This window comes from Mandrillus leucophaeus, unplaced genomic scaffold (genome assembly GCF_000951045.1).
Source record: "Mandrillus leucophaeus isolate KB7577 unplaced genomic scaffold, Mleu.le_1.0 Scaffold2, whole genome shotgun sequence".
In the NCBI taxonomy this organism is placed as follows: Eukaryota; Metazoa; Chordata; class Mammalia; order Primates; family Cercopithecidae; genus Mandrillus; species Mandrillus leucophaeus.
The window spans coordinates 2014341-2027742 of NW_012102031.1; the positions used below are offsets into that span (position 1 = coordinate 2014341).

The 13402-nt window shown below is 41.9% G+C and overlaps 1 protein-coding gene and 1 pseudogene across 3 annotated transcripts in view; both read left to right on the plus strand.

Annotated features, from left to right (window-relative positions):
- Window positions 1-13402, plus strand: part of SLC25A17 (solute carrier family 25 (mitochondrial carrier; peroxisomal membrane protein, 34kDa), member 17) — a 49408-nt gene that overhangs the window by 31239 nt on the left and 4767 nt on the right. For all 3 annotated transcript variants that reach the window (XM_011978795.1, XM_011978796.1, XM_011978797.1), the window contains 4 exons: window positions 7978-8094; window positions 9752-9897; window positions 9990-10085; window positions 13090-13172. In XM_011978795.1, the coding sequence (XP_011834185.1) occupies window positions 7978-8094; window positions 9752-9897; window positions 9990-10085; window positions 13090-13172 (442 nt within the window). The remainder of the gene's footprint in view (window positions 1-7977; window positions 8095-9751; window positions 9898-9989; window positions 10086-13089; window positions 13173-13402) is intronic.
- LOC105538999 lies at window positions 182-882 on the plus strand (annotated as a pseudogene).

The window sequence follows — 13402 nt, forward strand, 5'->3', positions numbered from 1 at the left end:
TATGGACAGAAACAGGAAAGTGACATATAGAAGTGTCATCGGTGTCACCTGGCTTCTGGTGCCCCCCCCAACCCCCCCATGGCAGACAGAGCTCACGCCCCTTCCCACCCCGCAGCTGGTCCAGGGTCCAGGCACCGCGTGGATGGCGGCTCCTTAGGACGCAGGGACTGGGCCACAGCCCATGCCTCGAGCAGACTGCATTACGAGGCATCTGCCCTACTCCTGCTGGGACCAAGTGGTGTGGGGCTTCGGCCGTGGCTACAAGCAGCTGGGTATCCCCCCACAGCTAATTTTCCTGAGCAAGGTAAATAATCTGCCAGCTGATCTATCTAGTGGCATTTATTATGGTTGGGCCAGTGTTGGAAGTAGAGATGGTCAGAAGATGGTGGTGAGCATAGGATGGAACCCATACTATGAAAATACAAAGAAGTCCATGGAACCACATACCATGCATACCTTCAAAGAGCATTTCTATGGGGAAATCCTGTGTGTGGCCATTGTTGGCTACCTCAGACCAGAAAAGAACTTTGATTCATTAGAGTCACTTATTTCAGCAATTCAAGGTGATTTTTGAGGAAGCTAAGAAATGACTAGATTTACCAGAACATTTGAAACTCAAGACAATTTCTTCCAGGTTTCTAGAAGCAAAATAATGAATGACCACTGATGAAAAATCATATTATTTATTCATTCACTGTTTTCTAGTATTTCAGTGTTTTGTTTTTATTTATTTTATTTTTTTTGAGACGGAGTCTCACTCTCTCTCCCAGGCTGAAGCACAGTTGCCTGATCTCGGCTCACTGCGACCTCTGCCTCCCGGGCTCAAGTGATTCTGCTGCCTCAGCCTCCTGAGTAACTGGAATTACAGGTGCACACCACCACGCCTGGCTAATTTTTGTATTTTTAGTAGAGACAGAGTTTCACCATGTTGACCAGGCTGGTCTCAGACTCCTGACCTCAAGTGATCTGCCCGCCTCGGCCTCCCGCAGTGCTGGGATCACAGGCGTGAGCCACTGCGCCCAGTCAGAGCCTCCTAACTGATCTCTCACTTCCTCCTTAGTCCCCTTCAGTCTGTGTTCAGCATGGCAGCCAGTGTGATCATGTTAAAACATTAATGAGGGCTGGGTGCAGTGGCTCATGTCCATAATCCCAGCAGTTTGGGAGGCTAAGGTGAGATAATCACTTGAGGCCAGGAGTTTGAGACAGCCTGGGCAACATAGCAAGACCTCATTTCTACAAAAAAAAAAAAAAAAAAAAAAACAATTAGCTGGGCATGGTAGCAGGCACTTGTAGTCCTAGCTATTCAGGAGTCGTTCAGAGTGAGACCCTGTCTCTTAGAAAAAAATTTTAAAAAGTGAATGAGATCATGTCATTTCTCTGTTGAGAGCCATCCAGTTGCTTCCCATCTCACTCAGAGGAAAAGCCAAAGCCCTTACCTTGTCCTGCAAAGCCTGTTTAACCTGGCCGTCCTATTCTCTTTACTTACACGGCTGCAGCCACCCTGACCTCTTCTCTCCTTCCTGAACACTCCTGGCATGTGTCTGCCTGTGTGCCTACTGTGACCTCTGCCTGGTAACCATGTGATCAACTCCTTCACCTCCTTTTAGGTTTTTCCCTAAATGGCCACTGTTAAATGATAAACTTTAGACAAATTATGTTTAACAGAGTTTGTTTTTGTTTTTGTTTTGAGAATGAGTCTCACCCTGTCGCCCAGGCTGGAGTGCAGTGGTGCACTGGCACGATCTCAGCTCACTGCAACCTCCGCCTCCCAGGTTCAAGCGATTTTCCTGTCTCAGCCTCCCAAGTAGCTGGGACTACAGGCGCATGCTATCATGCCCAAAAAATGAAATTTTTTGTATTTTTAGTAGAGACGGCGTTTCACTGTATTGGCCAGGCTGATCTCAAACTCCCAACCTCAGGTGATCCACCCGCATCAGCCTCCCAAAGGGATTATAGGCGTGAGCCACCATGCCTGGCCTTACAGAGTTTGATCAAGCAAAGAATAATTCACAAATTGGGCAGCCCTCAGAACCAGAAGGTCATAGTGACCCTGGAGCTGTCACATGGTAGAATATTTATGGACAGAAACAGGAAAGTGACATATAGAAGTCAGAAGTGAGGTTTAAAGACAGCCAGATTAGTTACCACTTGTTTACCTTAATTGAACAGTTGGCTGCCTGTGATTAACTGAAACTATGATTGGCACAAGATCCAGGTAGTTTATACTTCACTATATACTGAGAAACCTTCAAGGTTATTTTTTTTCCTTTTTTTCCTTTTTTTTTTTTGTTGCTGTTGTTGAGACAGGGTCTTGCTCTGTCATCCAGGCGCTGGAGTACAATGGTGCAGTTCGCTGCAGCCTCCAACTCCTGGGCTTCAGAGATCCCCCTGCCTCGGCCTCCCAAGTAGCTAGGACTACAGGTATGCCACCACACCCAGCTAATTTTTTTTTTTATTTTTTGTAGAGATGGGGGTCTTACTGTGTTGCCCAGGCTGGTTTCAAACCCCTGGCCTCAAGTGATTCTCTTGTGTCGACCTTCCAAAGTGCTGGGATTACAGGTATGAGCCACTGCACCCAGCTGAGTATTTATTTTAAAAAATAAAAATAATATTTATTGTACTGATATTAAATCTACCTTCTTAAAGCAACTAGAAACAAAGATGAAACTTAGTACATATGTTTTCTTCCCCCACCCCGCAAAGGTATGAGTTAGCAATTCCAAAATGATTTTTTGTGTACTTTAGGATAAGTAAATATATTGTGATCCTGGCCTAGTTCCCTTGGACAATAAAGAAAAAGTATATACCCTCTCCCACAAGCCATTTATTCATCATGGTTTGTTCATCACATATATATTGGGTGTCTAGTATGTGCTAAATACAGTTCTAGATGCTAAGGATATGCCAGTAAATAAAAAATGAAAATCTCTGTCCTCATGAAGCTTACAATCTAATATTATAAGATAGACAATAAACAAGGAAAATACACAGTGTGTTAGAGGATACGGTTACAGACAAAATTTAAGCAGAGAGGGGATAGAGAGTACTGAGGGTTAGAAAGAGGTACCACTGGCCGGGCGCGATGGCTCGTACCTGTAATCCCAACACTTTGGGAGGCCGAGGCGGGTGAATTACCTGAGGTCAGGAGTTTCAGACCAGCCGGGCCAACATGACAAAACCCCCTCTCTACTAAAAATACAAAAATTAGCTGGGAACGGCAGCACGCACCTGTAATCCCAGCTACTTGGGAGGCTGAGGTAGGAGAATCACTTGAACCCAGGAGGCAGAGGTTGCAGTGAGCGGAGATCGCGCCACTGCACTTCAGCCTGGGTGACGGAGCGAGACTCCATCTCCAAAAAAAAAAAAAAAGAAAGAAAAAAAGAGGTACCATTTTAGATAGTGTGGTGTTAAGTTAAAGCTGTATCTACATAGTTTAACTTCAGTGCTGGGAGTGGTAAAAAGGTTAAAAATAAATTAGCTGACGTGTGCCTGTAGTCCCAGCCACTTGGGAGGCTAAGGAGGGAGGATCGCTTGAGCCCAGGAGTAGGAGACTGCAGCAAGACCATGTCTCAAAAAAACAAAACAAAATAAAATAAATAACTGTAACAGCTAATGGAATACAACAGGTGTGAAAGTGAATTCCTGTGTTTTGAAATTGTAAAGAATAAACTGAATAATCACTTGGTGATTGGATTAGATTAGTGGTTTTGCTAATTAGCCTCAATCAGCAAAATTGAGGCTGATTTTGATCCACAGGGTCAAATGTGGCATCTAGTGGGTAGAGGCCAGGGAGACTGCTAAACATCCTACACAAGAGCCCACATACACACACAACAAATAATTTTCCACCTCAAAATATCGGTAGTGTCACAGTTGGGAGACTCTGGGTTAAAGAATTTTACAATCCTTTGTAATTGTGAGATTCTCTGATTGTAGGTCTTCTCTTTTTCTGAAGGTTGGGAGTTCCTTGAAAATTACTTTTGTGAGTTTTAAACTTCTCTTCATAACAAGTTTTTATGTCTTAATATGTACATATTTTTATAATAATTATAACAGCTTTCTCTCTTCCTGCTGTATTATAATCACTGCAGAAATGAGTTGTATCATCTCTAAGGAGAACTAGGAACAGCATTGTTCTTCAAATTCTTCTTGAAACGTAGAAATTTATTATTTGTTGTATTTTCCCAGAAAAACCAGCCTATAAAGCTTAATATCCTGGGGAATAATTTGGGAACAGAACCTTAACAGATAACTTATATGAAGAGACACTCATTTTTGTGAAATTGGAATTTTTACCAATAAACTCTTACTGAATGCCAAAGGTATTATTGTTGTGATAGTTAAAAATGCATTTCTTGCCCTCTGGCCTTAAATCTGGCAAGACAGGTTTGTTCCTGTTGTGTGTAAAGCTTCATTCCTTCCTGCGGAGTCAAGTGAGATTTGTTAGATTTGTGCCTTTGTTTTGCCATTTTCTTATATCCATGGTCGTTGCACTTATTTCCCGGAAGTGCATACCCAATTAGCATACTTCACTTGTGTTTTCTCTCCATAACAAAGGAGACTCACTGCTGATAAAACTGTCAAGATTTCAGGAGTAAATAGCTGTGTTCTAATTGTTCCTTGATTTAGTGAATAATTTCAGTGTGTTCAATTACTGTTCTTCATCTCTTAATTTTGGTTTATTCTTTCTTGTAAATGATTTGTTACATAAAAGAAAGAAAGAAAATAGAATTATAGACATTAGAATTAGAAAGAAAAACAGTCTTCTGCCCTTTGGTAGGTAAAGTATTAATTTGTATGCCCACTTTAGACTGAAGTAGCACCCACAGCTTGGAACTGGCGGAAGATTTTTCTTTTTTGTTTGTTTGTTTGTTTGTTTTTGAGATGGAGTCTCATACTGTCACCCAGGCTGGAGTGCAGTGGCGCAATCTCGGCTCACTGCAACCTCCGCCACCCGGGTTCAAACGATTCTCCTGCCTCAGCCTCCCGAGTAGCTGAGATTACAGGCACCCGCCACCATGCCCTGCTCAGTTTTGTATTTTTAGTAGAGACGGGGTTTCACCATGTTGGCCAGGCTGGTCTCTAACTCCTGACCTCGTGATCCACCTGCCTCAGCCTCCCAAAGTGCTGAGATTCCAGGCGGGAGCCGCCGCACCTGGCCGGAACTGGCAGAAGAGTTACACGGGCTTATAAAAAAGCAGACAATTTTCTTTGTCCTTTGGGCCTGTCAGGAGTTGGTACTCACGAATGGTTTGTGGCATGCTTCTCTCAGTGGAATGCTGACCTTTGCTTGATGATACAGGTTGCAAGTTTTAGTAAAGTTTTGGATTCCCAAGTATTTTGAGTAGCTTCTCTCAGAACTCATAAAATTATAGTGGTTAAAAAGTACTCCTCCATTTATTTTGACTTAGAGGGTGAAAAAAGTACTTGAACTTCTCAGATAAAAAGCTTTGAAATACCAAATGTTCTTACAAGGACTTTATAATCCGTTATGTAAGTAATGTAGTTCATTTTTGTACTTGAGGTTGTCCTTTAGAAGAATCCTTTTAGTTTTTCTGCTTGTGTTAATAATGGGGATAGGAAAGCAGTTTTTTTTTTGTTGTTGTTGTTTTTTAATAAGAAAAGGTCTCACTCTGTTGCCTGGGCTCTGGAGTGCAGTGGCACGATCACAGCTCACTGCAGCCTCAACCTCCTGGGCTGAGGCAATCTTCCCACTTCAGCCTCTTGAGTAGCTGGAACCACAGGAGTGTGCCACCATGCCTGGCTAATTTTTAATATTTTTTTTTAGAGATGGAGTCTCCCTCTGTTGCCCAGGCTGCTATTGAACTCCTGGGCTCAAGTGATCCTCCCACATGGGCCTCTCATAAGTGTTGAGATTACAGGCATGAGCCACCACACTGGGTGTGAAAGCAGAATTTTAAAGAATGGTTAGATCTTTATCTTAGTTGCATTGCCCACTAAGTGTTTTTGTATGTGCCTACCTCTTAAATGAAGAAAATTTTGATTTCTAAAGAATTTATTTAACAGGCAGCATATTTCACTTGTTTAGAAAGGTGGGTGCACTTTGCCTTTCTACCGTATCTGTGGAAGCTTGTAATCTCTGCTCCTGAGCTCTCCTGTCCTCCTTTTCTCTTAAAACAAATGTAGTAGACTGCTCAGTAGCACTTTCTAGTCTGGTTTTTCTGACTGTTAGTTTTTCTCTGTTAAGTGAAGTGTGCATTGCATTGAATAGGAATATGTTCTAAAATCTAGGCAAATAGGAATGTGTTAATATCCTTCTATAATGGCCTCTGGGGCATGGGTGCTTTTGAAAAAATGAGACTAGCAAGACTCTGTAACTAAGGGTTTTTTAGATTATGTATGTATTAGACAATGTATGAATATTTTAAGTTATAACTAAAGATGACTTCTTAATGTTCTGTGAATCTATAAAAATATGACAAATGGCCGGGCGGGTGGCTCAAGCCTGTAATCCCAGCACTTTGGGAGGCCGAGACGGGCGGATCACAAGGTCAGGAGATCGAGACCATCCTGGCTAGCACGGTGAAACCCCGTCTCTACTAAAAATACAAAAAACTAGCCGGGCGTGATGGCGGGCGCCTGTAGTCCCAGCTACTCGGGAGGCTGAGGCAGGAGAATGGCGTAAACCCAGGAGGCGGAGCTTGCAGTGAGCCGAGATCGCGCCACTGCACTCCAGCCTGGGCGACAGAGCAAGACTCCGTCTCAAAAAAAAAAAAAAAAATGACAAATATGACTGATAAAATTATTAGGTGATGTCTTTTATTTTGAGAAATGTGCTCTCATAATGCTCCTTAGAGACAGGCAGCAAAATATCTTTAACAACTGTATGCAACCAATGAAAACATTGAATTTGAATCTCTTGGCTGTTTTGTCAAGTTTATCCTTGGTTAGACTGCATTTCCTATATATAATATTTTGAGATTCTTAAATCAAAACTTTATTTCTTCAATTGTCTTTAAATGAATTTTAGTAAAAGACTTCTCTTCCTTAGGATTTTTTCTCTTGGTTCTTCAGATCTTGAATAGAGCCAGAGAGCTGGATGTGCGCTTTTTTACTGAGTTTGTTCATTGCTTCATTTGTTCCACTATTTATTTAACAAATATTTATTTATAAAGTATATACCATGTGTCAGGCACTTTGTTACAATTCTATCTGGTATTTTTTTTTTTAATCATTTCAGGACTGGTGAGGAATATTTTAATATCTCAAGATGGTGTTAAATTGGGATCATGTGTTTTCAAAAAAGAAGCACCTGGCTCATTGTATTGTTCTACTCTGAGGCCACCTCGGGGGGCCAAGATCCCCATCTTTAAGCTTGTAAGGATCATGATGCTTGTGAAGCTGTTTCAGGTGTTTTGTGACACTTAACTGATGCTTGCTGCCTGCCTATCCTAATTCTCTAAGCAATGAGGAACTCTTCAGTGAGCTGTCTCTGTGAAGGCATTTTTAAATGTCACCACTTCCTGTCCCACCCCTGTCACTCATTATACCAGATCCATACTCACTTCAAACCATGTGAGCTACTTAAGTAAGAGTTGTAAATTGTGTGTTTTATCTGATATTGTTATGGACTTAGCATGTTAGGTATAAGCCACTTCCATCTCTAAAGCTGTTACGTTAAAATTATATTTAAAGCTATGACTATATCGCAATTGCTACTTTGAATGGTATGTAAATTGACATATAGATTGCCTGTTGTACAAATGAGGGAACTGGTTGCTCTTCATCTGGAGAGGTGCTGCTGCCAGCCATTTTGCTCTCAGCAAAGCTTCCAAATCGCTTCTAACAGTAGTGGCTTGTGTTGTACCCTGGCACAAAGAGACACCGTGTACCTTAGGTCTCCTAAGAGGTCAGTGACAGAGATATAAATGGAATATTAGTATGTAGCTTTGAAACAGCAAAGCTTAAAAGCTGACATTTTGCTTTCCCTTTTTCTCTCCATCTTTCTTGTTAAAGGAGTAGTTAACGTGTTGCTAACAACTCCACTCTGGGTGGTAAACACCAGACTGAAGCTGCAAGGGGCAAAATTCAGGAATGAAGACATTGTACCAACGAACTACAAAGGTATCATTGGTAAGCATCTCTTCGCGGAATTCCTATTTCAGGGTTTTCTTTCTTCTTTGTATCTGGAATATGTTGCCACGTAAAGCTACATAACGTATCCTTTGCCCGCTTTTTGATGGGGTTGTTTGATTTTTTTCTTGTAAATTTGTTTAAGTTCTCTGTAGATTCTGGATATTAGCCCTTTGTCACATGGGTAGATTGCAAAAATTTTCTCCCATTCTGTAGGTTGCCTGTTCACGCTGATGGTAGTTTCTTTTGCTGGGCAGAAGCTCTTTAGTTTAATTAGATCCCATTTGTCTATTTTGGCTTTTGTTTCCATTGCTTTTACCTAATGTAAATGACGAGTTAATGGGTGCAGCATGCCAATATGGCACATGTATCTATATGTAACAAACCTGCATGTTGTGCACATGTACCCTAGAACTTAAAGTATAATTTAAAAAAAAAATAGCTACATAACAGACAACCTCAAATCTCGGCATTCATCAATAACATTTTTTTTAACACATGTGTCTGTGGATTGACGTGGATTTGGCTCATCTAGGCTGAGCCTAGCCTAACAGTCTCAGTTCACATGTCTCTCCTTTTTCTGGGACCAGCATGAGCGTATTCTTCTCATTGTGATGGCAAAAGGTCAAGAGGACACATCCAACAGTATAAACACCTTTCAACCCTGTTGGCACCTTGTCTGCTGACATCCCAGTGGCCAAAGCACATCACATAGCCAAACCCAAGACCAGGGGTAGAGAATTATGCTGCTCCCAAGGAGTATCAGTGGGAGGGGATGAATATTTTTGAAGAAGAATCTATACTTTTTTATTCTAGTGTTGTCTTTGGATAGACACCAGATTGGTATCTGGTATCTTTGAGCTTCTGCCTTTCAATAGTACAACACTGCCAGGTTCTCCTTTCCCATACATCAATCTTTGTAGTGAAATAGTGGTTTTTAAAAGTCAAATCCTGTATAATAAACTCCAGGAAACGATCTTATCTTTTCTTGTACTGGACTTTTTTGTGAAAGATGTGGGCTCAGTTCACAGTTTTGTGTAATCCAGAATTCCCAGTGATGCTGATAATGACTTAGGAGAATTGGACGTTCTAACTCCGGATCGTCAGGAACAGTTGCCTGTGATTGAAGTTGGTCCCTCAATAACTTGGTAACTGTCAGTGTCTGATTATCAAAAAGTAATTAACTGATAAACTTGCCCCCAAACTATCATTGCAAGAAATACATCTTGTTTTGTTTTTTTTTTTTTTTGAAATGGAATCTTGCTCTGTCACCCAGGCTGGAGTGCAGTGGTACAATCTTGGCTTACTGCAACCTCTGCCTCGCAGGTTCAAGCAGTTCTCCTGCCTCAGCCTCCCAAGTAGCTGGGATTACAGGCGTGTGCCACCACACCTAGCTGATTTTTGTATTTTTAGTAGAGACAGGGTTTCACCATGCTGGCCAGGCTGGTCTCGAACTCCTGACCTCATGATCCACCTGCTTCAGCCTCGCAAAGTGCTGGGACTACAGGCATGAGCCATTGTACCCAGCTGCCAGAAGGAAATCTTTATAGAACCAGTATGGTTTGTGTTCTGGGTACATTTGAACGGAATTCACGTTGTCTTCTCTAGTTAGGGGGTTGTCATCATGCTTTTCAAAAGTCCCTGATTTCTTGTTTAGATGCTTTTCATCAGATCATTCGAGATGAAGGAATCTCGGCTTTATGGAATGGCACATTTCCCTCATTGCTGTTGGTCTTCAATCCTGCCATCCAGTTCATGTTCTATGAAGGTTTAAAACGGCAGCTTTTAAAGAAACGGATGAAGGTAATCCCTGATTTTGAAAACAGTAAAATAATTCTCTCTGACACCTTCTTGTTGACTTGATTGATATGGTTTGTTCTTTCTTTGCTTTCCAGCTTTCTTCCTTGGATGTGTTCATCATTGGTGCAGTAGCCAAAGCGATTGCCACCACGCTCACCTATCCCATGCAGACGGTACAGTCAATTCTGAGGGTGAGTGCTGGGGTTCTTTTCGCATCTAGTCAAACAGCATTCTAATATATGTGGTCTCTTGATTTAAAACAGTGTTAATAAAGCAATAAAGCAGTTAGTTGGTATGCCAGAGTATTCCTTATCCTTTTTTTTTTTCTTTTCTTTTCTTTTTTTGAGACAGGATCTCCCTCTGTCACCCATGCTGGAGTACTGTGGTGCGACATGGGTCTCTATAGCCTCGACCTCCTAGGCACAAGCAGTCCTCCTGCCTCAGCCGCAAGTAGCTGAGACTACAGGCATACACCACCTTGTGCAGCTAATTAAAATTTTTTTTTCTGAAGATGGGGTCTCACCATGTTTTCCAGGCTTGTCTCAAAGTCCTGGACTCAAGCAATCCTCTTGCCTTGGCCTTCCAAAATGCTGGGATTATAGGCATGAACCATTGTGCCTGGCCCCCATATTTTCATTTGATATTCTGCTTAACTAGGCTGGCTGTCATTGGTTTAGAATGAAGTTTACATTTGTGATTTCTTAGGTAACATAATGTCTCAGAAAACACATATGTGGAGACAAGTTCTTTAAAACCTCAGGAAAGCATAACTTTGCTTCCTTCTCATTCAGGTTCATTGGTTTGGTGCCCCGGGGGGATTATCCTTTACAAAGTCAGAGGCTGATTCCTTTAGTTCACTCAGGAGGAATGAATGATTTAGCTTTTCTGAAGCACTCTCAAATTTCTGTTTTTTAATTCATTCAGTTATTTATCTGTTCAAATATTTACTAAGCACCCACACTGTGGGAGGAACTGGGCATGCAGTGGTAAATAAAAGTCATAATCCCTGTCCTTATGGAGCTAGTGGAAGTTAGAATGAACAGGTAAACAAGCAAAATAAATAGGTAATTACAAATTGAAAAAAGAGCTATAAAGGAAATTATTTACTGGAGAAGGTCATGGTGGGGATCTTCTTAGATAGCATGATTGGAGGTGGGCTTCTTTGAGAAGGGATGTTTAAATCAAGATGCAAAGGAGGGTAAGGCCCTAGCCAGGCACAGTGGAGGAAAGTGCATTCCAGGCAGGGGGAGCATGATGTGTGTATTAGTCTATTCTCATGCTGCTCTAAAGGACTGCCTGAGACTGGGTAATTTGTAAAGGAAAGAGATTTAATTGACTCACGTTTCAGCATGGCTGGGGGGCCTCAGGAAACTTACAATCATGGCAGAAGGGGAAGCAAACATGTCCTTCTTCACATGGCTGCAGCACGGACAAGTGCAGGGGGAACTCCTCCTATAAAACCATCAGATCTCGTGAGACTTACTACCACAAGAATGGTATAGGGGAAACCGCCCCCATAATTCAGTTATCTCCACCTGGCCCTGCCCTTGACATGTGGGGATTATTACAATTCAAGGTGAGATTTGGATGGGGACACAGCCAAACCATATCAATGTACTAAGAATTTGGTGCATCCTAGGGACTGAAAGAAGGCCTCTATGGCAGTAGAGTGGCTCAGGGTGAGATTACAAGAGTAGCAGGGAAACCGTAGGTGAGGAATGTGGATTTTTATCCTCAGCACTTTAAGCTGAGAATATGTGATGGGAAGGGCTTTAAGCTGGAGAATATGTGCTGTGATTTACAATTGGAGAAGATTGTTGTGGCTATGATGTGGTGAACTGGTCAGAAAGCTAAGAGAGAAAGCCAGGGGCAATCTAGTAGGAGGCCATTTCGGTAATACAGGCGAGAGAGGATGGTGGCCTGGACCATGGTGGCGGCACTAAAGAGGAGAGGAGTAGGCTAAGGACAGATGCAAGATCTGTTTTGGAGAAAAATTTCAAAAGGCTTGTTGCTAGATAAAATAGAGGTGTTAGTGAGAGTATTCCAGTTCAGAAAAATTAGTACTTTCTGTTAAAAGGATTTTTACTAATGTATTATTTTAAAATTGGTACTTAATATAAGGGAATTCAGTAGCATCCTTGTAAATGTATTTTAACACTTTTATAATGTAAACACATAATGTGCAGAGCTTAGACTGCAGAGGTCCTAAATGATTCGTTTCTCAGAATTTCCTAAAGAAGTGGAAGTTATTACCATCAATATCTAAATCATCATCCTGGGCATATTTTTTTCTTTTGAGGTAGAATTTTCCTATACATTTCTATAAAATGAAAATTACTATGCTTGCTTCATTGAAAACTTTTTCTTAGGTCGGACGTGGTAGCTCACGCCTGTAATCCCAGCACTTTGGGAGGCCAAGGCTGATGGATCATTTGAGGTCAGAAATTTGAGTCCAGCCTGGCTAACATGGTGAAACCACGTCTCTACTAAAAATACAAAAATTAACCAGGTGTGGTAGTACATGTCTATAATCCCAAGTACTCGGGAAGCTGAGGCAGGAGAATTGCTTAAACCTGGGAGGTGGAGCCAAAATTGCACCACTGCACTCTAGCCTGGGTGGCAGAGTGAGAAGATGTCTCAAAAAAAAAAAAAAAAAGAAAAGAAAAATTTTTCTTATTTTCGCTTATTTAATTGAAATATTTCACTCAGTTGAAAAATACAGGTTTAATGAAATCTATGGTACTGGCCGGGCACGGTGGCTCAAGCCTGTAATCCCAGCACTTTGGGAGGCCGAGACAGGCGGATCACGAGGTCAGGAGATCGAGGCCATCCTGGCTAACACGGTGAAACCCCGTCTCTACTAAAAAATACAAAAAACTAGCCGGGCGTGGTGGCGGCGCCTGTAGTCCCAGCTACTCGGGAGGCTGAGGCAGGAGAATGGCGTGAACCCGGGAGGCGGAGCTTGCAGTGAGCTGAGATCCGGCCACTGCACTCCAGCCTGGGCAGCAGAGCGAGACTCCATCTCAAAAAAAATAAATAAATAAAAAATAAAAAAAAAGAAATCTATGGTACTAACTGGATATATTTATTAATGTATGCTATAAGATACTGCTCCAACATAATATCCTCTCCAGGTAGTAATGAAGATTTTTAAAAGCAGCAACAGTACTTACTTTTTTTTCCCTCTTTCCTCAGTTTGGGCGTCATAGACTAAACCCAGAAAACAGAACATTGGGAAGTCTTCGGAATATTCTCTATCTTCTTCACCAACGAGTAAGGTGAGCTTTGCAGATGCCTCACATCCCGTGCTCTCCTTCAGCAGCCGTCTCTGCCAGGGACGGGTTGCATTTCCCTCTCTCACACTACTGCCTCGGTCCAAAACCTTTCCCTTGCTTGCTGTGCTTAGACGTTTCCCATTTCAGGAGCCTAGTACAGTATGACAGTATTTTGGGAAATTATGGAAAAGTTCAGGTTGTTATTCTTTGTTAGTTACAAATATACAGAACTC